The sequence below is a fragment of the Triturus cristatus genome, chromosome 7 (assembly GCF_964204655.1).
Source record: "Triturus cristatus chromosome 7, aTriCri1.1, whole genome shotgun sequence".
Lineage (NCBI taxonomy): Eukaryota > Metazoa > Chordata > Amphibia > Caudata > Salamandridae > Triturus > Triturus cristatus.
Window position 1 is genome coordinate 786533492 of NC_140590.1, and position 23611 is coordinate 786557102.

Genomic DNA, 23611 nt, shown 5'->3' on the forward strand with positions numbered 1-23611 from the left:
TACGCCATTCGTGGCGTGCGCGCCCACTTAACGCAGTTCGTTCCGTGCGCGCACGGTGCGCTTCGCGCACCGTGCGCGCACAGTGAGCACGCGGTGCGCTTCGCGCACCGCGCGCCCACTTTACGCAGTTAGTGCCGTGCACGCACGGTGGGCACGCGGTGCGATGACAAAGCAAGAAAGCACATCAACAAATCTGTTTCTGCTTTCCTCCGTGACTATGGTATGGGTGCCATTTACCACAACAACTTGCGTTATGACATGCAAGACATTTATAGAGGAGATGGTGTGCACTTCAATGATGAAGGGAACAGAGTCTTCCTCTTGAACCTTAGACTCTGCATCGGTACTTACTTGTAGGTACCACTAAAAAATCATTTCATAAACACAACGGCTCTTTTTAGAGCCCCCTAATATCTAAACACTTAAATCTGATTTTAATTTTTTTTTAATTTTTTTTTCTACCGTACGCTTACCGTAAGCTTACCGTACGCGTACCCCGTGATTTTTTTTAAAATCAATAAATGTTTTTTTTGTACTTTTCTGTCCTTCTTTGACCCCCTTACAAATGTTAGGGGGTCTGTAACTCTCCTCATTGCCCCCTTTCCTTGTTTTCACTCTTTTTTTTCAGAGTGAAATACACAAAATGGCGGCCGCCGCTTCCTGGTTTCGGCCGATTCGAATGTTTACTAAGATCTAAGAGCCAATCAGAATCGCGCTCGCGCACGCCACCGTACGCTTACCGTAAGCGTACGGTAAGCGTACCGTAAGCGGGCTCAGATATATATATTGATTTAAAGGCTATTTTCTCAGAATCTACTGAACAGATCTACACCAAACCTACAAAAGGCACTTCCTTGACCTAGGGACTACCTCTGTGCCAAATTTTGAGTAATTCTGTTCAGCCGTTCGGGCTGTAGCTCGTTCTAAAGGTCCTATGGAAAAATGCATGGGAAAAACGCGTTTTGGGACCCCCCTTTTATCTCAGCCCCCGCTTGACGGATCCCCCCGAGACTTTCAGGGTAGGAGCGGAGCGTAGCGCCCCACCTATTTTGAGAAATTCGCGAGGATTCGTCGACCGGCGCCAAAGTTATTCAAAATAGAATGTTGAGGTTTTCCTATGGAAACGTGGTCCTAACTATAACTACCTACTGGCGACCGCCAGTAGGTAATATATATATATATATATATATATATATATATATATATATATATATATATATATATATACGCTTCACAATGCCCCCAAGATAGAAGGAAAGACAGCACTCACGGGACTTAATCACATCAGTGATTTATTCGAAAGCCACAAACAGACGCGTTTCGGAAAAGATCCTTCGTCAATGTTTACCAAAAAGCGTTACGAGGCACCATTTTAAAGCGTCATACATTGTCATGAAAACAAACAAGGGTTGGTGTTTCGCTAAATAGCGAGCACCATTTTGGAACGATTCTCGTTACATTATTAAATGCGCAGATTACAGCCAAAGCTCCTTATGAGTTAAGGGTTTTTAGTTAAAAACACATTCATTCATACTTTTTAAATATTGTAGCTGTTCTAATCTGTCATTTGACAATCATTGCAAAAAATCTCGCCGTGTATCGGCCTAACGCAACCTAATTTAGGTTGCGAACATCCCCTGCCTGCTTCTTTATATTGCCGTGTATCGGCCCCCAATTTTTAGGATAGATTCAAAACACTACATTCATTAGTTCATTAAAATCAATAGGTCAGTATCGGATCAATGGATAACAGCATAACCTTAGTTGCCTAGATATACCGTCAATTCTTCTCCACCATTTAGACCATTAGGAGATTTTGTTTGGAGGTCTATAATGTAACGAAATTCCAATCTCCTTAACTTCAACACTCTATCCCCTCCTCTCACATTTGGCGGTACATGGTCAATACCAAAATATTGGAGCAAATCTCTGTCACTTTTATGTTTGATAGCAAAGTGTCACGCTACAGGATAATTAAAATCCCTTTTAGCAATGGCCCGCATGTGTTCCAGTATTCTCATTTTAATACAGTGTATAGTGCTTCCTATATACATGAGTCCGCAAGGTCCCTCTGGCGAACCCCAGAAAACTCCTTTTGAACAGGAGTTCAACATCATTCGACAATCATGGCTATGAGGGGGCAAGTGCAAACCCCCGGAAGGAGAAAAAACAGACGGGGCGGCCGGAAGAGGAAGGGCAAAATCCAATCTAACAACCAGAGCCACACGGAGCAAAAGAGGAGGCAGATGGTAAATAATGAGGATCATCTAACCATAATCAATTTATCATCAAAGATTCTGACCACAGTAGAAGAATCAGTACTCAAATTGGGACTAACGTTTTGCCCACAAAATCGCATGGAGTTTACTCAAACCAGGATCGATCTTTTCAAGTTTGTTCGTAAACTCAAGTTGCATAAATATTTCAAACTAAGACCAACACCTAAGTCTGTTTGTGGCTTTCGAATAAATCACTGCTGTGATTAAGTCCCGTGAGTGCTGTCTTTCCTTCTATCTTGGGGAAATTGTGAAGCGTTCATATTATGCGGAGCACTGCCGCATCTCGGCACCCGCCCGAAGAGTGACTCGTGGACCGGTGCAGTGGAGCAGGATATATATATATATATATATGTATATATATATATATATATTCCAATCGAATGTGCTCCGCAAATGAGGATACCCACACAACGATAGTTTTCTCCTTTTATTGCAGGGCAGCAGCAACGGACATGGTATCTCCTTCGAGGAGTGTCCACATATATAATGTTTATATAAATGTGTGTGTGTAGGTTTAAATTACTTTTAATAAACTTACCATGCATGGAAAAGGTATTGCCTGGTAAATGATGCATGGTAAAGGCATACGTGGTGAATGCATGTGTTGCATCGTCATTCAACCCTTTGACAAAATGGAATACAAGTATTTGTAATTCTGTGGTGCTGCACAAATCTAGTTTGGTGTCAGTGGAGTACTTGAGTACTTTACATAGTAATATGGTTGACATAGGAGGTGTCACTGGCATTTATGTAGAGCAGAGCCGGTCCGAACAGGCTAGAAACAACTCTGGTCCCTTCACCAGCAAGCTACACCTATCTGCAGGCCTATCTGTGACCCTTATTTGACAGCGAAGGGATGCAGCCATTGCAACTTTTGTTTCAATGTATCAGAGAAGTCTAACTCTGTCTCCTGTGTGGGTCACCAGATTAGAAGGGAGCACTCTATCTATCGCTTTCTCAGCCTCAATTGTCATTATCTAGCTTGCCACTACTTAGAGATATATGATCTAATATGAGAACACATGCCGTATTTGGTTTTCCTTACATAAACCGGGCTCCATGAGCTCTCACACCTTACACTATTTTAACCCTTCCGCCAGGTTACTGCAAAATTAGGCAGGGCTGCACCGCGAAAAGAGGTGGGGGGCTTGCTATTGTTTATGAGTCAGATTTCTCTTGTCAGCTTGTTAATCTATCCATCAATGATTGTGAAAGTGCTTTTTTTCTTTAAATGTCACTAATAACCTCACGTTTTCGGGTTCTTTAATCTATCGCCCGCACCGGCCCAGCGGGAGCTGACACTCACATATGGCCAGGCCATTATCCCCCTACATTCTTTAAATGTGCTAATTTCACACTCTTAGGAGACTTTCACATTCATGTTGATAATTATAACTTTAATATTGCTAACACTATGATTGGAGAGTTCAAAGCTTTGAATTTTCATCTTCTTGTTAAAGATTCAACTCATTCAGCAGACCATCTATCAGATCAGATGTTTTCCAACTTTTCTGATCTGTCGGCTATTCAAGCTCCATTCCCTGTGACCTGGCCAGACCACTATGCCAACCCCTTCTTAATTACTGGCTTGGAGCATATTAAAGGAGACTAAGATGCTTCTAGCATCTTCAGATGCTGGACTAAGTTTAATGCTACAGAATTCAGTTCTCAGCTTCAAAATTCTTTACCCAAGCTGGAGGGATCTCTAGATTCATGTAATTCCATTGTGGATAACTGGATTCGCTCCTGCTTGGTTTCTGTGTTTCTGCTTCAGCCCAGGAAGACAGTTAGCCTATGACACTGTTCCTAAAACATGTATACATGCTTTAGTTCTGCCGCTTCAAACAATACCCCAATTTAAAGGCATCTAATTGGGCCAATAACCGCCTCATCTCTTTGCTGCCCCTTTCTGTGAAGATTGTGGAGAAACCTATTAACACCCAGCAGCTGGCTCATTTGGAAGCTAATTGATATTTGTGAAATGGCGTATTTTGGACTAAAAGACAATCAGAGAGTCCTACTCTACGGTCTTATGATATACTGCCATTAGGATGCATGCACCCAATACATTTAAAAATGGGATAAGATTATTGAACCCCATATTGCCAGCCATAATGTTGTAATTTTTGGATTCTTTCAACCAGGGAATGTCCCCACTCATAAGGCTGGACACACCCTTGATGGCATATTTCCAAAATCTTCAGACTTTGAGGTTAGGGAAACTCTCCTGCTCAGTTAGACAGACCATAGTTTAATAATTTTTACAATTCATCCATAGATGGTGGAGCTACTCCTGGGAAGCCATTCCTGTATGGGAGTTGGAACACAATTTTTAACACCTATCCAGAAGCTTTATTAAGTAGGTCACTCGAGGAAAGGAATATCATGTAGAACCCTAACCCAGAAGTTTTTAATAAACTGATTAGTGCAGCAATAAAAAAGATTGCTCCATTAAAACGGTAGGAGTGTCAAAGATCAAAAGCATCAGCAACTTGATTTTCTGAGGAATTAAGGGCTCTAAGAAGACACTGCTGGGGTTAAGAACATAGGTGGAGGATGACCCTGTCTTAGGAGGAGGGATGTAAAAGTAAAGATGCAATTGCCACCTACAAAAGGGCTATTGCAGAGGCCAAATCTTTTTATTATACAGGTAAAATATGTGCGGCCTTCAATATTCAAACTGAGCTTTTTAAGACAGTGAAAGAGTTATCTAACCCTCCTTTTCAGCAATCTCTCAAAACCACTCCAAGTTTCTGCAGTAACATAGCAATCCAATTTGAGGAGAAAATTGTGAAAATGTTTTCAGAAATGCAGTTGGTTGAAAGCGGGGTTAACCTCCTGAGTGAGACGGAGAATCTTAGAACTAATGAACCTTCTGGTTTTTTGAGATTCCTTTCCCCTCAGAACCCATATTCAGACTAAAATCTTCTTATGCAACTGAAGTCAGAATCCCTGGAGGACCCCTATCTCCCCAAAGTTCTTCAATTGGCACCTGCTCTGTTTAGAAAAGGTCCTGAATATAGTTATTAGTACAGGAATATTGCCTCAGCTATGGAAGGAGGTGATTGTCTTCCTTTAAAGAAAAAAGAAAAATGGAGCATAAGATTATTAAAAAAACGACACCCCATCTCATTTCTGCCTGCTCCAGCCAAAAAGTTAGAGAAATATATGAATCAGCTTCTGATGGAATTCATTGCTACACATAACCTTTTAACTCCTTCTCAAACCGGTTTCCGTAGTGGACACAGCACAAAATCTGCTTTGGTGGTAGCGGCAGATCTTACTCAGACTCAAGTACACCAGGGTGATGCTGCCATTTTAGTGATGTTGGAGTTATCTGCAGCATTTGACACAGTGTCTTCCACCTGCCTGGTGCACAGATTGTACCAGGCAGGGATAAGAGACACTGCATTGGCCTTACTGAGCTCTTTTCTCTCCAACAGGACTCATACAGTTAGCTGCGGTAATTTTAGGGCTTCCCCTATCCAACTACCATGTGGAGTCCCACATGGGTCTTCACTTAGCCCAACACTGTTCAATCTCTGTGTTGCTCCACTGGCAACCCTAGTGAAGTCTTTCGGTTTCCAGGTTTAATCTTATGCAGATGATACTCAGATTATTGTCTCAGTGGCTGGTGACAAACATGCTGTGGCTGAAAGGTTCAAGCAATGTATGTTAAACATTAGTAGCTGGATGAACGAGAATTGCCTAAAACTTAATGCAGAAAAGACAGAGATTCTGATCTTCGGTGCCCAGAATTCTGTGTGGTCAGGGATGTGATGGCCAGAGACATGCAGTCGTTTTCCCACCTCAGTTAACACTGCAAAGAATGTAGGAGTCATTTTTGACAACAGGCTTGGTTTTGACTCACAGGTGAACAGAACGACCACACTTGTTTCTACATCATCAAGATGATTAGGAAAATATTTCCCTTTATTTCCTCTGAACTTAAAGCTGCAGTAGTGATTGCTCCTGTGACATCGAGGCTTGGCTATTGCAATGCACTTTATCTTAACATCAATAAATCTCTCCTTAGGGAACTTCAGGTGATCCAGAATGCGGTGGCCTGACTGGTCTTAAATATACTGAAACGGCTGCCAGTCAGGGAGGACCTGAGCTCCCTATACTGGGTACCAATCCCACAGAGAGTAAATGTTAAAATCCTCTTTATGTTTCATAAGGCCATGCACCAGCAAGGTTCACTTGCTCCAAGATCTGCATTTCATTGGCATCGCCCCGTACGACAACTGAGATATTCTTATTTGAGGAGGGTGGTCATTCCCAAACTTCAGAAGGCTAGATGGGGAGGTCGTGCCTTCTCGAGAGCAGCGGCCAAACTTTGGAATATGTTGGCCTCTCAGATAGCCAGTATGGACTCTCATATGGCCTTCCAGAAACAACTGAGGACGTGGCTGTTCTCTCATTTCTGCCTTAGCTCCTTCTTGAGGGTTGTTTCTTTTTGAAGGTTAGCGCTTTGATGCCTAAGGGCATAATGCGCTCTATAAATACAAATTTAATATTCTGCACCCCTCCCAATTTAGATTTAGGCCTGAACATAGTACAGAGTCTGCTTTGCTTCGAGTTACGGAGCACTTGAGGCAAGAGCTAGACTGGGGAGGTACACAGACTTTATTCTTCTTGATTTAAGCACCGCTTTTGATACTGTCTCCCATCAGGTTCTTCTCAAGCAACTATCAGCTGCTGGTATTCAAGACCTATCTCTTGCCTGGTTTCAATCTTTCCTGAAAGAATGCTCCTTCCAGGTTATTGCTGGATCCCATAAATCTTCGGTGTGCAAGCTACCTCATGGAGTCCCTCAGGCCTCCTCACTGAGCCCTCATTGTTCAATATTTATGTGTGTCCTTTGGCGGACATAGTGGTGAACCATAGACTGGCGATCTACTCCTACGCTGATGACTTGCAAATTGTTATATTCTTATCTTCATCAGATTCCAACACTACGTCCAATTTGACAAACTGTCTTAACAATGTGGCAGACTGGATGAGGCTTAATTTCTTGAAGCTTAATGGTAGCAAGACAGAAGTACTAGTCCTGGATAACCAAACCTTGCTATGGGGTCTTCACTATTGGACTGAGGAATTAGGCGACTGCCCTACCCCTAAGTAGGTCGTTAAAGACCTGTTTTTTTGGCTGGATAGTAAATCAACTATAGAACAGCAAATCATTACGGTTGCTGCTTGCTGCTTTGGCCTCCTAAGATGCCTCAGAATGATACTATGGCTCTTAACATTGGAATCTCAAAAAACGACCATGGAGGCCTTGGTAATTTCCAGACTAGATTATAGCAACGTGCTCTAATTGGGAACTACGAACGCCCATTTTAGGTGTTTACAAACTGTTCAAAACGGAGCAGCATGTCTGCTATGCCATATTCCTCGTCGAGCTTCAGTTGCTCAATTTATTGCTTGCACTGGCTTCCAATAACATAACATATTAAATTCAAAGCTTCATGTTATGTTTATAAAGCTTTGCACCATGCCAGGCCATCATTATTCTCTTCCTGATTTGGGCTTATATGCCTAAATGGATGCTTCGATCTAGTGAACAGAATCTTGCCTTTATTCCTAAAGTCAGGCTGTCTTGGCAGGGCGAAAGGTCCTTTAGGTTGTTACGACCCAAGCTAAGGAACTCTCTACCCCTCCATCTTCGCCTCTACAATTCTTTTGAAGCATTTAGGAAGATGCTTAAGACCTGGCTTTTCTATGCCTTGGATTTTTGGTTCCCCTCTTGTCCGCCAGCCCTGGAAAACCCCGTTGGGGTAGCCATGCGCTCTATAAATTGATTGATTGATTGCAGTGGGTGGTACTGACACAGACATCCCAAGAAATTTGTTGTCGCTTTATCATTTGCATCTTCTAACAAATTAAGCACTGCAAGATTGTAGGGGAATCTCAATCAGGCAAGGGGCTTTCAGGCACTTTTCCAGTCTTAATAAACAGAGATCCACTAAGCCTTTATCCTCCTACTTCGCAGAAATTACAAGGTACCATGCTAAAGTTGCAAAGCGCATCTACTTAAATTATTAAAACTAGTTACTAGTGGGTTATGTTATGTTTAAATCAGTCTCTTTTCATTACATAACACAAACAAAATGGGAGCATGCAGTCATAAGAATGGTCTAAGCATGAATGGGGCTATCCAGAGTTTCATTACACCAAAAAACAGAGGCTGGCTAACAGGCCTTATTGACTGTCATGGCCAGCAACTTATGCAAATAAGTGGCCTCTCACAGTATTGACTTAAACCTACCCTTTTCCCAGGAGAGGCTGCTCTTATGACTGTCAGGTTTGCTCTTCTACTGTGCCTGTGCGAGAATTGTTCTCCTGTGCTTTATTGTCTCTCTCCCTACTATAGCCTCCCTATTCTCAACTGGACAGCTTCAGCATACAGTCTTTCTCATGCAATTCTCTACTTGCACTGTTCTGCTCAAGTCTTTGGGCCTAATTTAAAGTTTCGGAGATGGAGTAAAGTACGAGGGGATTACAGAGATAATCATCGGGTAGGCAGAGGACATTATTTACGAGATGCTAGCCAGCTCCTCTTTCATCTCTGTAGATTGCAAGGAACCGCCACTGTGATGGTTTCTTCAATGTATTAAAAGTTTGTTGTACGGTTGCTGTAGGTTTTGGTTGACATACACCAAACTACTGACATTTTTGTAGTTTTTCAAAACAAACAAGTAAAATGGGGTTTTGTTTTAGAAAAACAACGGAAACAAAAAACGAATTAAATCAAAATACAGAAATTTTTTGTTTACCAAAACAAAGAAGTAAAGTGGGAGTTTGTTTTACAAAAAACTTGTAAAAGCCCATCCTTGGGCGTTTCCTCCCAGGGTGTGGGGTGTAATTACTGTCTTTTTTCTGTCCCTTGATAGACAGGAAAAAAAGGTATTATATAATCTGCCCCAAATAGGGCGGATGGTGTAATATCTTTACTTTTCCGACCCCCTATGTTGTTGAGCCATAGGAGGGAGTATACCATTGATACACTTAATGGGGCTTACGTTGACAGAGCAAAGAGGGTCCATTGAGGACATACTTAATGCCCGCCCATGTCTAAATGAGATGGGAGGACCGCGAATTTGTCAGGGAAGGTACTCTTGCATTTGCAACGAGTACCCTGCCCACCAAACTCAAAATCGAGCCTTTTATTTCTCTCTTTCACTCTGTGCTCTATAGTCTGTTTCTCTTTCTTGCACAGTGTGTGCTCTCTTCTGCAGAGCTGATTTAGTCTGTCTCTCATGCACACTCTGTCTTCTGTGGGTGTAATCCATTCTTGTATAGAAAAACAAGTTTTATGTATATCCCACTATTACTGTCATCACTTAGCAGCTATAAGAGCATAAAGGGCACCACATCAGCACAACATACCTTTTTTCGCAGTTAAGATAAATACCTTTTTTTGTTGTCCTCTTTTAAAAGGCATGTTTATTTACTTTCCTCCCTTTGCCCCTTGTGGGTTTAAATTATATTGTAATTCCATTTATATTGTGCTTATTACCCTTGACGAGGCATTAATGCGCTTTTAGCCGAGTAGCACACTGCTTCAGAACCGAAATTAGTGGTTAATATGGTGGTTATTGTTGGTTATTGATTGCTGATGGCTAATGGGGTTAGTCGTGCTCTCTCGATGAAACATTTGTGTGCAATTGATCCAGTTTCTTTGTGGCAGATTAAATTAAAAGGGGATATGTGAGATTATTAGTGGGGGCTATGTGAGTTCTTGCAAATGATTGTTGGGATAAAGACATAGGCTAGAAGAAATTGTGTTGTTAGCTCGCAGGGTATGAATCTTACAAAAGTAGTGAGAGCTATATATATATATATATAAAAAGGAGTTTAAACAATTGCAAACTTAGGGTCTATTTTGTATGCAGAGTTTGGAATATAGAAGAGGCTTTTTTAGATAGCATGCTATCTGAAGGTGCAAAGCTGCAGAGAGAAACATTTTCATGTAAGATAGTACATTATTAGCTAATTTTAACAGGTACTGCAATTTGGTCAACAGTTTGTGCGCTGCTAGACATTCGGCAGGGTCAAGTGATTAGCTCAAGGGTTGCAGGCATAAAGTAATGGCTGGACTCATATACAGGGGAATATCCAGAGCTTTTGGATGTGGTTGAAAAAAGCAGCAGCCTCATGATCATAACAGCGTGATAGACTCCACGGGTAAACAATGCATACAACAAACAAGCTTTGCAGTGCCAATGGGTCTGGTTTATGAATGAAAGTGCCTTTTGTGTTATTGATGGAGTGAGGATCTCAGTACTTCATCATACATGCACCCTGTTACTCACCTTTGCACTCATGCATCTAGTAATCCACTCACTGGCCCATTCTTCCATTCACCCTCTGACACAAACACAATAAAATACACACAATGTCAACAACATATGCAAGATACATTATCAGAATAGAAATAGAAAATAGACTACATGCTGCCATCTAAACATGGCATGCATATGCCTGCAATAATGAAACTAAACATAGCAGTGAGTGTCCATCTTCCAGTGGTATTGTACATGGTCTATTGTTGTCTTAAAGTTCCAGCATGGCCACCATGTTTAAATCCAATGTGTTGGCCATTTCGAATGGTAAAACAGTGATGCACTAAGGACAACAGAATTCCATAATGGTCACCTGGTGTAGAGAAAATGGACATATGGGATATGGTGCACTACAGATAAAAGGAGTGGTAAGGAAGCGGGCCCTCAGCAATGCCTGGGGAACTCTAGTATCCTCTTATGAATAGTTAAAATAATAAAATTAAAAACGAGAAGCAAACAATTGAAAGGGGGACTAGTAAAGAAGAACATTGAAAACAAAAGAACTGGACTATCAGCCCTGACACCGAAGCACACTAATTTTCAGGTGGATATGCACAATGTGATCAGAAAATGGAGTCATTCATAGGGCAAGAAAGCCAAAAACTGATGTGGACTAAATCATTACTCTATGCAATATGATGCCATGTAAGGAAGTACAGTGTAAATGACACTCGATATATGAATGTATATTTTTATATATGGATGTATGTATTATTTAGTGTTTTTATATAACAAGAGCCTGGTTGTACCTGCCAGGCCTTCCAAAGAGATTCTAGCAAGCATTATTATTGTGCAAATCTTCTACACCTAGAGTTTTTAAAGAAAGTAATCAACATCAAATGAATTCCCCAGAAAGGTAATCTGTGATAGTTCATATAATAAAATACCTGACTGCAACCTTTACCATGGTGTACAGAAAATCCACCCTTAGAGGCCCTTTGTTTTTAACATATATGTTACATAGTAGTGCCTTTGTTGTAACTTGTCATGATAAACAAATTGTTGCAGTCACCTTGGTATTGCCCCGATCGTCTATATGCCTACCTACTATAGCAAAATCACTTGCTCTTGTACATGCATAATGCAGTCTGTCTCTTGCTCTTCCAGTGGCCACGGCTTCCAAGGCACCACCATAGGGTTGGCTCCGCTGCTGGCAATGTGCTCTGTGTACCAGTCTGGAGGGGTGAACATGGTGAGCTTGATTTGTGATCCTTGATTTAATGCACTCGTCCTTGTTCCCTGAGGACTATTTTTGCTTCTCAACTCCTGCCTACTTCATTTCCTTATTCCAAAACCTCCCTGTTGTACCCCTTAACATTGTTCTTCTGCATCGCAGTCCTTACCACATAAAGTATGCCCACACTCTGTTGACAATCCCCCACTTGCCCAACCCTACTTGAAAAAAAAAATCGGTCTCCATATTCCATATATATAGGAAAACCCACATTTCTGACACTTCCTATGTTGTCTACACTGTGTCCTTGACGGCTGATATGTGCTTTCACATGCATTCTTTGAAGGTCACTGCTGGGCTCTGGCTTTTTTAGGGCAGTATTTTGCTTTGCTCCCTGCTTCTCTGCAGCTTCTGGGTTGCGATCAGTAGCGGTCCATGCAGGTAAGAGCGGTGGGGAGTGGGGGGTGGACTCAACAGACGACGATGAGGGAAAAATAATTATTTATTTAAATTTCCTTAGATGTCATCTGTCGAGGTCCACCCACAACCCGCCCTCCACCTCACCGCTCTTACCTGCACGAGCCGCCCCTGGTTGCGGTGGCATTTGGAATTAGGTTGTTACTGTTGCATTGGACCAAAGCTACTAGACAAACTGCATCATCGGATTTTCTTATTCTTCCCTCTGATTTCAAAGAGCGATCCCAGTGTGGCATTGAACCTGGGCCCAGTTGGTGCCAGTTCCTGTGAACTTGGGATGTAAGTCTGTATGTGATGCTTTGAAGACCATCTCTATTACTACATGTATAGTGGAATATTAGGGGGCCAGAGGCTGCAGCCATGAGGCTTGTTTTGTAAGGCTGAATTGGTGTCACTCTGTGACTGGGCATATAGAAAAACCTAGGTTCATATTCCAGGCCCTGTTGGGCACGCACCCTCCAAGGGCTGATGTCACATCATTGTCCAGTAGCACATTGACTCGGCTTGCTCTTTGTACGGGATGCATGGGTGACATGACTAGATCAGGTGGTTGGTTGTGCTTAACCTTCCTTTGTCATTCTAGATGGGCAAACACTGGGCATTTCATGGTTACATAAAGGTCGAGCATTTGTTGCAACTAGACCATCCTTTGAGGGCTTTCTTTGGTGTGTTGCAGCCATCATGGGTCAGTTGGGTTGTGTGCGTGTCCTTAGTTTTCTTGCAGATTACAAAGGCTCTGAATGTGGAGGCAATGTTCAGATCAAGGAGTTGGGATGTGCCTTAGTTGAGGATGATGCCAACTGCTTAACTTTATTTAGTCACGAGTGCCCCCTGATTCACCAGGAGGCATATGTAGATGGAGCTGCATCTTTGGCAGTGCCAGAGGGTACTTGGATGATGTGCCTTGCAGCCACTCTTTGAGTGGCAATGAGTAGTTTTGATGCATCTTCCTTTGAAGAAGGCACAAACTGAGTTTTCAGGGACTTTGTTTGAAAACCTGACATGATCAAGCTTTTTTCTAGTATGCAGCACAATGAACACCCAGATTAATCTGTGAGATTGCATACTTTGTCTGGTACATATGGAGTATGTTACTATTGACACATGTGTGATCATATATATCCCCTGATATCTTATCAGTGTAAACATGGTAAACCGTACATGCTCTTCTGTGTGTGTCTCTGAAAAGTGAAGTAAAGTATTCCTTTATTCCAATTTGCAGACCCTTGTAAGTGACACCTCTTACGGATGAAGTACTTATTTAACATCTCAATATCCATATATGGACTAGGGAAAATAACTGACAGTGTTTATTTTCTGGTGTTTTAAAGCAAGGTTTTCTTTTTTCTTTCTTATTGTGGCATCCATTTGAGGATGAGTATATTGGGTAACAACCGTATGTTTGTTTGTGGGGCTGTGGAAACGCAAGCTTCTCAAGGTAGCCCATCAAAGTAAACATCACGCAATACGTGGGTGCTCAGGGTTCAGAACCAAGTGAGTTTAAGTCTTGTGCACTTTAATATGCATGGAAACAGGATGAGTGCAGCTTTGTAATGATGGCATTTGTCTAACCTCTTGCTCCTCCAAGTGTGCTCCTCCATATATGCATGTCAATTCTAACCCTGGGCGGAGTTTGCAGAGCTGCACTACGCGGAACTCCGCGAAGTGCAAAAAAAAAAAAACTGCACCGCACTACGCGCAGTTCCGCAAGTGGCGGAATACGATAGAAAAATGCCATTCTCGTGATTGCACAGTGCCGGATGCTTGTCCGCACTGTGAAATCATTGCGAATGGCACCATGCACAGTGCAAGCGGTCCCTGCTTTCCTTTTCAGCCGCTCGAGTAGATTTTCACTTGAGCGGCAGCTTCCTCAATGCGAACGGGCAGTTTCTCAAAATGAGCTGTCGCAATGAGAAACCTGACCCCCCCGCGTTGAGAAATCTCGCCGGGATGTTGATTTTTCACGATCGGGCTCGCCAACTTGATGTTGGCGATCGCGAATGAGGAAAAATCTCGCCGGGAGGTTGATTTTCCTCGCTTGCGGTCACCAGCATGACGTTGACGAATGCGAGCGAGGAAAAAAACTCCGCTCCGCAACGCGAGGCAGAGTTTTTTGAAACTCCACGAGCTCCGCATATCGCGGAGTGCAGAAAACTCCGCAAGCTCCACGAGCGGAGCGGAGTTCACCGCCCAGGGTTAGTCAATTCCTGCTCATTGTCACACAGTACTAAACACTGGTGGAATTGAGTGAATAACTGCATATACCGCAAGGGACATGTCTTGCATTAGTGTTTATGTCTGTGTCCAGGCCTAAATGTAGGCGTTTGGATATCAGACCTCGCAGACGTGGTGCATACATTAACGAAATTGGGTGATTTTGCCTTCAGGCTTCTTCTTACTGTGCTCTGTGTCCTTGGTTAATTTATTGAAGGCTTATATATTGGGCTGGATTCCCAGAAAGTAGTTTGTGGGATTGTGAAGAAGCACTTTGAGAAGGCAAATACTTTCTGAAATACAAGTCAAACTCTAGGCATTCTGTCCTTTACCCTTTTAAGTTTGAAACTGGATCTATTCCTATTCTATTTCCACACCAGTGCTGGCACCTGCAACCAGGAGACAGGATGTTATTTTATTTCATGGCTTAAATTTTGCTGTTTGCTGTGCTGCTTGTCTACGTTCTAAAACTTCTGAGTTTGCATCCTCCTAGTAATGTGAGTTTAAAGCGGCAAAGCTCACCAAGATGGCCGACAGGTGAGGAGCTTCGGCTGGGAGCTCCCAGCCAGGGATCGCCTTTTGGCATAAATTCCCAGATTCCCACCTCCCCCTTGGACCCTATTGCTCACCTGGGGTCTTGTTTGCCTTCGGTCCTCGTTGCTCTGGTCTCCCGCTTGTGAACTCGAGAGTCTTGGAGTTGTAATGGGATCGATGCTTTTCTTCTGTGGAGACCGGGCAGTCATGGCCAATGCCCGATGGAGCTGCCCGACAGCGATAGGGGAGATTGGCTCCGGCTTTTCGCCGCAGCCGTCACCTACCCAGCGGGCATCGGGCACAGCTCTTCTCGCATCTCCGCTGCTTGTCCTGTCTTCTTCCTCCCCCGCCATTCCTCGAGTCTTTATGGACCTGCAGTCGTCTGAGGCATCCGCGACGATGCCAATTCCTGGTGAGTTCTCCGGATGGCCGTCGGTGAGCAGGGCTGAGGTTCTCCCCTCTTGGACTTCCCCCTGCCTCCGGGCTCAATTGCTGCTGCTTGCCCTTCTGCCAGCCTTTCCGGTCTCGCCTCCCGTTTGTCGTCCGATGCCGATGCCTGTCTTTCCAGCCCTGGTGGTTCTTCTGATCGACGCCTGCCTTCCGGACCCATGCTGCGGTTTCCTGGCTCCTGCAGCGCCTACCTGGATCTGCAGCGGGGGCGTGTGGATCTTTCCTCCCCGTGGGAGATTCCACAAGAGTGCCCTGTTTTCTCTCTTCGAGTTTGCTCTCCCTTTTGCATGTTGTTCGCTCCCTCCTGACACCGTAGCTGCTTTTCCCCCTCCGGAGCTGGTGCCTGTGCTGACTTCTTCCCCAACTTCTAATAACTTACGAGGGATCAATGACTTCCAGCCTTCCGTCTAACTACACTTGATGGCCTGCCCTTCTCATTGCGCCCTACCCCTTGGGTTGGTGTGCCTTTTTTTGACTTTTGATTTTCTGGACGGAGGTGTTCGCCTGCAGCCCCAACATTTTGTTATGTGGCTCCGGGGGTACTTGACCTGGTCCCCCCATCTTGCGGTTGCCTTTGACTTCCAGACTGTTCCTAGCCGCTTGGTCAGCGTCTCTTCCGCTATATGGACCATTTAATTCCTCCAGTAACCGATGTAACTGTAATTTCATGCAACGTTTTTAAATCACTCTTTAACCTCATGTAAAATGCCCCTTTTCTCTTTCACCATGTACCCCCTCTGCTCCATTGTTCTTGTTTGTCCTGCTCTCTAATTGCTCTAGTAACTGATGTAACGGAATCTGATGTAATGCTGTAAAATTGGTTTAAACCTCATGTAAAGTGCTCTGATACCTCCGGGTCTAACCAGCGCTATATAAAACTCATCAAATAAATAAAGCGGCTGTATTTTAGAGTGAGCTGTGGAATCCCGTAGAAATGGGCTAAGGAACTGGGAGCAAAGGTTGTATTTTGCATCTCCCATATTATATGGTACTCTTCTGAGGCAGAGTTTGGTTTTAGCCTTTCATGAAACCCCTTTCATAGATGTGCAGATCTTTTCAGGAACATTCGTCCCTCTGCGTTAGCTACCATGCTGGTGTGGTTATTTTGTCTAGATATAGTCTGAAGTAACATGCTTTTTTTTGTAACACTGCATTGGTTTGTTCAGTGGCGTTTGATTCTTGTCTTGTTTAACAGCACTTTTTCCAATGGTTCTCCTAGCTCTTACTTCATCTCAATTTATTCTTTATTGTTTCAGATTCCAGCCATACAATAATAGATAAAACAATTAATAAATACATTAAAATATATAGCACAACAGTCTCATATCTGACATATCTACCTATAAAATGAAAACGGAAATACCTGTTTAACCTGCAGCTGCCTGCCAACATCCTAACAATCAATCATCAATCAATCATTTGTAGAGCGCACTACATACCCGCGAGGGTCTCAAGTCGCTGGGAGGGGGGCCGCTACTGGTCAAACAGGCAGGTCTTGAGTAGCCTCCTGAAGGTCAGCAGGTCTTTGGTCTGTCGTAGGATCAGTGGGAGGGTGTTCAAAGTGCAAGTGCATGAAAATAAAAACCACGAACACTGTACTTCCCTTAACAGTATATATTCCTGTTAAAACCAGGCCAGGGTTCGATAACTGCTGGTAGTTCCCACATACGTGGCTAGACTGCCCATTGGTATGAAGCTATTGAGTTAAAAACAAGTTCATTGTCTGTCCTAAGGCAGAACGACAATGGCGAGCTAACACATTTAATCTCATATAATCTAAAAAGGGGCGGAAGCCATCTTTTACTTGCAAGGTCATATTTTGTGCAAAAAATCAAGAAGTGTAATAGATTGTCCTTTCCCCCCAAATTTACAATCGCAATATTCACCCTCTGAGCTAAGCCTTGAACACCTAACAAGGCATTCCCTGATCTACGAAATACCCAGTCTAAACTTGACATACAGCGTACATTTTTGTTTGGGATGGATCAAATCTAAGTGTAACTCCCGCTACTGAAATAATCCCAAAATCCTACCTTATTACATCATTCTGCTGTATTCTATATTCTCAGCTGTCCTGGTTAGTATAGTTTGGTTGTTCTCCTTACACAGGTTTGGAATTGGCTAGTTGTGAGAGGTTCTAAGTCTTTTCCAGTCGTTTTAACATCTGACATTTATGTTTCAAATAGTTTGGGCAAGAGTCTGATTTGTTGAACAGATAGATCCTATGGTAGGATTCTTAACCTGTTGTATTAGGCCTGAGCGAATGCGTGTTGATTGGTTGGTTCATTTGTGAATATTACAGCTCCTGTATCCTGTATGAAATTGCTCCATGTATACTCAGATTCTTCTACTTGTTGTAATATGCGATTATTGCTTGGAACCATCAGACTAACACTAGTACTGGTATTTGGGTTAATTAGTCTGGTTGATCATCTCTACAGTGAGACTACGGGTTCTACTTATAGGCTGTGCTCAGTGTTGGTCATGTGCTTCTTTTCTGGTTAGGTTGCTAGCCATTTTATTTTGCCTGTTGGTACAAACAAACGAGATGTACTGGCATGGGTCAGACAACACCCCTTTCTCTATCATATATGCTCCACATGTTTCCACTATGTTTCCACAGATTACATGGACGTTTTGAGTGATTTTCGTGTGAATGAGCTGAGTCACACCATGTCTCTGGGTTGGGTCTGGGTAGCCAGTCGTTCATGTTTGATAGGTGTTATTCAGCTTCCTGGGTCTGTAATTTGCTGCATGGTGGGATGGGGTTGATGTAGTGTACTGGATGGTGGGGTACAAGCTTGTGCTTTCTGGTGTATTGAGGTTGAAGTCACTGATTACTGCTCTGGTGTATCCTCATAAAAACACTCTGGTGAGGAAGAAATATCTGCTGAAGCTATGATCACTTCTGAGTGTGATCGATTATTCTTCATTGTACATCTCATCGTCACCAGCACCTTTATGTCTCTGGTTTCAACTTTACCTATGATCTTCCCCATGTATTGTAAGACTTGTGGGTGATTGTATTTGCCTAAAAAAGTGAAAAAACATATTTCTCTGAATTCCGCTTTCTTAGACCTGAAGAACGGTTAATTTTTCAAGTTTTTCTCTTTGGTCTAAAAAGATACTGTTGCTTTCACGTAATCTATTACTACAGAGAAAACAACCAGGTCATACACACACAGCCTAGAGACATTACAGTCCCTTTCTCTAGTGTCCAGTTGCTGGTATACTGTAGCTGACTTCTGTTACATTGCTCCGTCGCAAGCCTGGTACCGTAGATATGTGAATGATCAAAAGGTTCCTTTTCAATCACTTCATGAAGCCAAGGAATGCAGGTGACACCCCAACCACATGTGACTGCCACTGCTTCCACACGACTGCTACTCCACCCACAAAGGACTGACACTCCTTCCACGACTGCAACTCCTCCGCGTATGACAACCTGCCACCTCACCCAAACATGACTCCACACCTCCAACACACAGCTGTCACCTACACTACTCTAGAGTGTCTCTTCTTACACAGTACTTACAGCACTCTAGCACTATACTGCCAGTCCCCTATCTTAGACCTCCTCCCCCACAGTGCTCCGCCTCCGTCCCACATGTCTACCACCCCTCCAACCCTAGGCTGCCATCCCTCTAACATGGTTACCTTCTCTTCCACACTTTTAACACATGGCTCCCCTGCCTAGACTGCTGCCCTTCCTAACATCACTATTATTTCCCACCCTAGACTGACATCTCTCCCATTTTAGGATTCTGTCATTCCTGTACCAGGCTGCCTACCTCCTAAGCTAGTGTTACCTGCTTCTACCATGGTGCCTCTCTTTAACAATATACTGCCATCCCTCCGGCCCTGGACTGTTTCCCCCTAACAGATGACTGTCACCCCTCCCACACTGGAAGATAATATGAGCATGAAGGGAGAAAAGTGTGATGCCAGAGTAAGATCAGGGGTTCAGAGTGAGGAAAATAGTCTTTCACATTAAGGCGAATGTTGGACTAGTGGTCAACATTTCATGGGGATGGGGGTGAAAGTTTCACAGAGAGGATATAGGGCCTTGTCTGAATCCAAAGAAGGTAGGTTATACGAGTTTACATGGGTATAGCAGACGTATTCCCATTCAAACAATCCTGCCAGGGCATAGTGAGTGCATTCTCTCTTCGCACACTGAGTACATCCTCCCTCACACTTTGTGAGTGCATCTCTTGTATTCACATAGTGTGGACACACTTTTTTCTCAATGGGTGCACACTCTCTACAGGTACATTTTTTGTTTGCACATTGTGTTTGCACCCAATGCACTGAGAGTACTCTTTCCCTGTCCAGTCCAGGAGAACATCCATCTTCACATTTTAATCACTGAAATATTGAGTATTGCTCTTTTTTTCCCTAATTGACCATTGAGTGAAATTATCACACATGGAGGACCTCAGTTGAGTTGAGGCTGCGAAGCTTAGTGAATGCTGCCTGTGCTGCTCCCCCTTGTCTGCTTTTTGCCTTGCTGTCATCCCAGTAACCCCAATATCCGCCCTCTCCACAGGATCACTCTGATAACAGCATCGGTATTGCCTCCACCATGGCCCACGAAATGGGACACAATTTTGGAATGAGCCACGACTCCTCTGGTTGCTGCACGGCGAGTGCAGCTGAAGGCGGATGTATAATGGCTGCAGCTACTGGGTGAGACCTTGTGTGTACTTTCAAGAGAGATGTGTTATTACCCATTGTCTGACTTAACCCTTGATTAAGACCTTGTGGCCACCAAGGAATGCTGTGTTTCAAGCTGATCATCAAATAGTTAAATAATTAGGCAGTATTCCAAGCCATCATTTTTCACTTTAGACAGAGGTCCGCCTTTTGCAAATCAGTGCTGACTCTGCTCCTGATAGGAAAAGTCCATCTACAGATTCCAGACGAGGCCCCTTCCATAAGGGAAGGAAAACAACTCTAGGCCAGTTTCAGTCTTGTTGGGCCTTTTGGGTGAGATATAGCTTTGACCACATAAATCTCTAGCACACGCTGATTTAAGAGTACCAATTCAAGCAAACAGACAATAAATACATATAAAGTCAAGTGTTTTTACCAGTGCTCGGGAATCCTTTTTTTAAATTCTATTGGTCTCTTGCTTGACTCTTGTCCTGTTTTCTGCAGCCAACACGTGTTTCATCTTATAGGGAGTACCCCAAGACTTCTTCAGAGCTTTGATCCTGTCAGCTATACACCAAATTGAAACCTAAGTAGGTTCTGATTCCACATGAACAGTCACGCCTGCTTGCTGACAAGCAGGTATCCGAAACACTTTGAATTATTTATTCTCCCTTAATCCTTTCATGGGTAAAAAAAATGTTTTAGGGCCTCAAATTCCTAGTGAACCACCTCTCTCCAGTTCTATCCACGTGACCTGCAAAGCGAGTCATGCATGAGTGAACCAGTATTCAGCACCATATCTAAATTAAGCTGGCAGGTTCCTGCATCAGTAATTATAGGAAATGATCTCCTCGTGGCGGTGTATCAACCAATCTGGACTTTCACTTGCATAACATCGATGTACAAAATATCGATGTAAACAATATCGATAAAAAAAATATATAAACAACAAAAATATCGACTCCTATACTTAAAAAGGTAAGTACAGAACTATCGAATAAAAAATATCGATGTAAAAAATACAGATTTAAATACATATATAAAATTAAATAATATATATTCAATATATTAAATATTAATATTAATTTTAACAAAATAAATTAAGTTTAATATACATTTTTACAAAATAACACAAATAAACTTAATTAAAAAAAGAATAAACACACAAACATGATCATTTATCCATATATATATATATTTACTTTGAAATAATTAATATTTACTTTAATTTAAAACTTTAAAATTATATAAAAATGTAATATATATATATATATATATATATATATATATATATTACCAGTCTCAAGAAACGAAAAACGCACTCTCAAAGGTCAGTCTTTTTTAATCATAAATCGCTACGCGTTTCGACACAACCTGTGTCTTGGTCACACGATTACTTCTGGATTCTCAAACATACATATAGGTATATGTAAACATAGAAGAGGTGCTAACATATTGCTCATTTAGGCTGCAAAGCGGCCGCCATTTCTAAACAGGTACAAACCTCGTACAATTAGATGAATATAACCTAGTATTCTTTGAGTTCTGACATTCCAACTCCAGTGAGTGCAACAGTAGGAAAATTGTTGGTTAGCGGAGGGGTAAAAATTACTATTCCCACTCCAAAGAGTGCAACAGTAGGGAAAGTGATGGATAGCGGAGGGGTGAAAATTACTATTCCCACTCCAAAGAGTGCAAAGGTAGGGAAAGTGTTGGATAGCGGAGGGCTAAAAATTACTATTACCACTCAAGTGAGTGCAACCGTAGGGAAACTGTTGGATAGCGGAGGGGTAAAAATTACTATTCCCACTCCAGTAAGAGCAACAGCAGGGAAAGTGTTGGCTAGCGAAGGAGTAATAATGGCTATTCCCTCTCCACTGAGTGCAACAGTAGGATAAGTGTTGGATAGTAGTTGGATAGCGGAGGGGTACAAATTACTATTTCTACGCCAATGAATGCAACTGTAGGGAAAGTGCTGGATAACGGAGGGGTAAAAATTACTATACTCACTCCAGTGAATGCAACAGTAGGGCAAGTGTTGGATAGCTGAGGGGTAAAAATTACTATTCCCACTCCAGTGAATGCAACAGTAAGGAAAGCGGTGAATAGCTTAGAAAAATATTACTATTCACACTCAAACACTTAAAAAAATAATTAAAAATTAAATATCGTAATAAAAATAAATAAACAATATTTAAAAAAAGATATATATATAAAACATATAAAAAGAACACATATTATAATATTAATTACATATAACAAAAACCAACAAATATTATAAAAAATAAAATAATACATACATTTATATAAAAATAATTATTTTAAACTACAAAATATTTACAACAAAAAACATTAATTAAAACGTAAATGTATTTATTTTATTTCCTACACTGTAACACCACACCAATAACACTTCAACATTTTTAATGAAAATTATTTACATAATTAACATAACTAATAATCAATTAAAAAAATATGAATAATAAAACTAATAAACGTTAATTGACTACACAAACTTTAATGTTATAATATCTACAACACACACCTAAATTAAACTATAAAATAATAAAACACAATTAAAACTTATTTTACAATTTAAAACTATTATTATTAACAACTAATAATTACATAATTAAAATGTATTCAATACCCACCCTTTACCCCTTTAAAAGTAAAAACAACACACACAAAAATAAACAATTACCCAAAATAAATATCAAATTATTAACATTAATTAACAACTATATATTAATTAATTAAACACAAATTACTTCCCACCCTTTACTCCTATAAACACCACAACACACACTTAAATTAATTACACAATTACCAACATTAATTACAAATTAATTAATTAAAATTAATCACCAACCAATTATCAATTAATTAATACTAAATTACATTACACATTTTAAACTATAACATCTCAACTAAACCAATATTAATAAATACAAATTAATCAATACATTTAGGTGCCGATTCCGATCCTGTAAAACCCGGGTACGAATGGTCGTACGGAGAGTTTTCTCCGTACAACTCGTACCCGGGAATTCCACCTTACAAACCAGCAAGTACGATTCGTACAGAAATACCATTTCCGTACGAATCGTAAAAAACACTGTACGGCTAAAAAATACCTACTATTCTGATCCTGGACAGCGCGTACGCGACGTCCGCACGGAGACAGGCAGCGTTTTACGGACCAGCAAGTACAATTCGTACCTACAGCACTCCGCACGGCTATATTTTTACGGGAGCCAAAAAGTGCCGGAAAAGCTAAGTACGCTGCGATGCACGACAAAAAGGGGGCCCGGTACGTGACGTACACGCCATCACCCACATCGTACGTGTCATCATGTACGGTGTGTACCCCAACATTGCATATGTACGGTGCGTACATACGCGCTGTTGGGGTACGCACCGTACATAGGCCAACAGTGCGATTTTACAGTGCGTATGTCCGCACCATACCCCAGGCG

At 42.0% G+C, this 23611-nt stretch overlaps 1 protein-coding gene across 1 annotated transcript in view; it reads left to right on the forward strand.

The window, feature by feature from the left end:
• Positions 1-23611, forward strand: part of ADAM19 (ADAM metallopeptidase domain 19) — a 275869-nt gene that overhangs the window by 139102 nt on the left and 113156 nt on the right. The window contains exons 10-11 of the mRNA XM_085617602.1: positions 11735-11819; positions 20026-20165. Coding sequence (XP_085473728.1) covers positions 11735-11819; positions 20026-20165 — 225 coding nt within the window. The remainder of the gene's footprint in view (positions 1-11734; positions 11820-20025; positions 20166-23611) is intronic.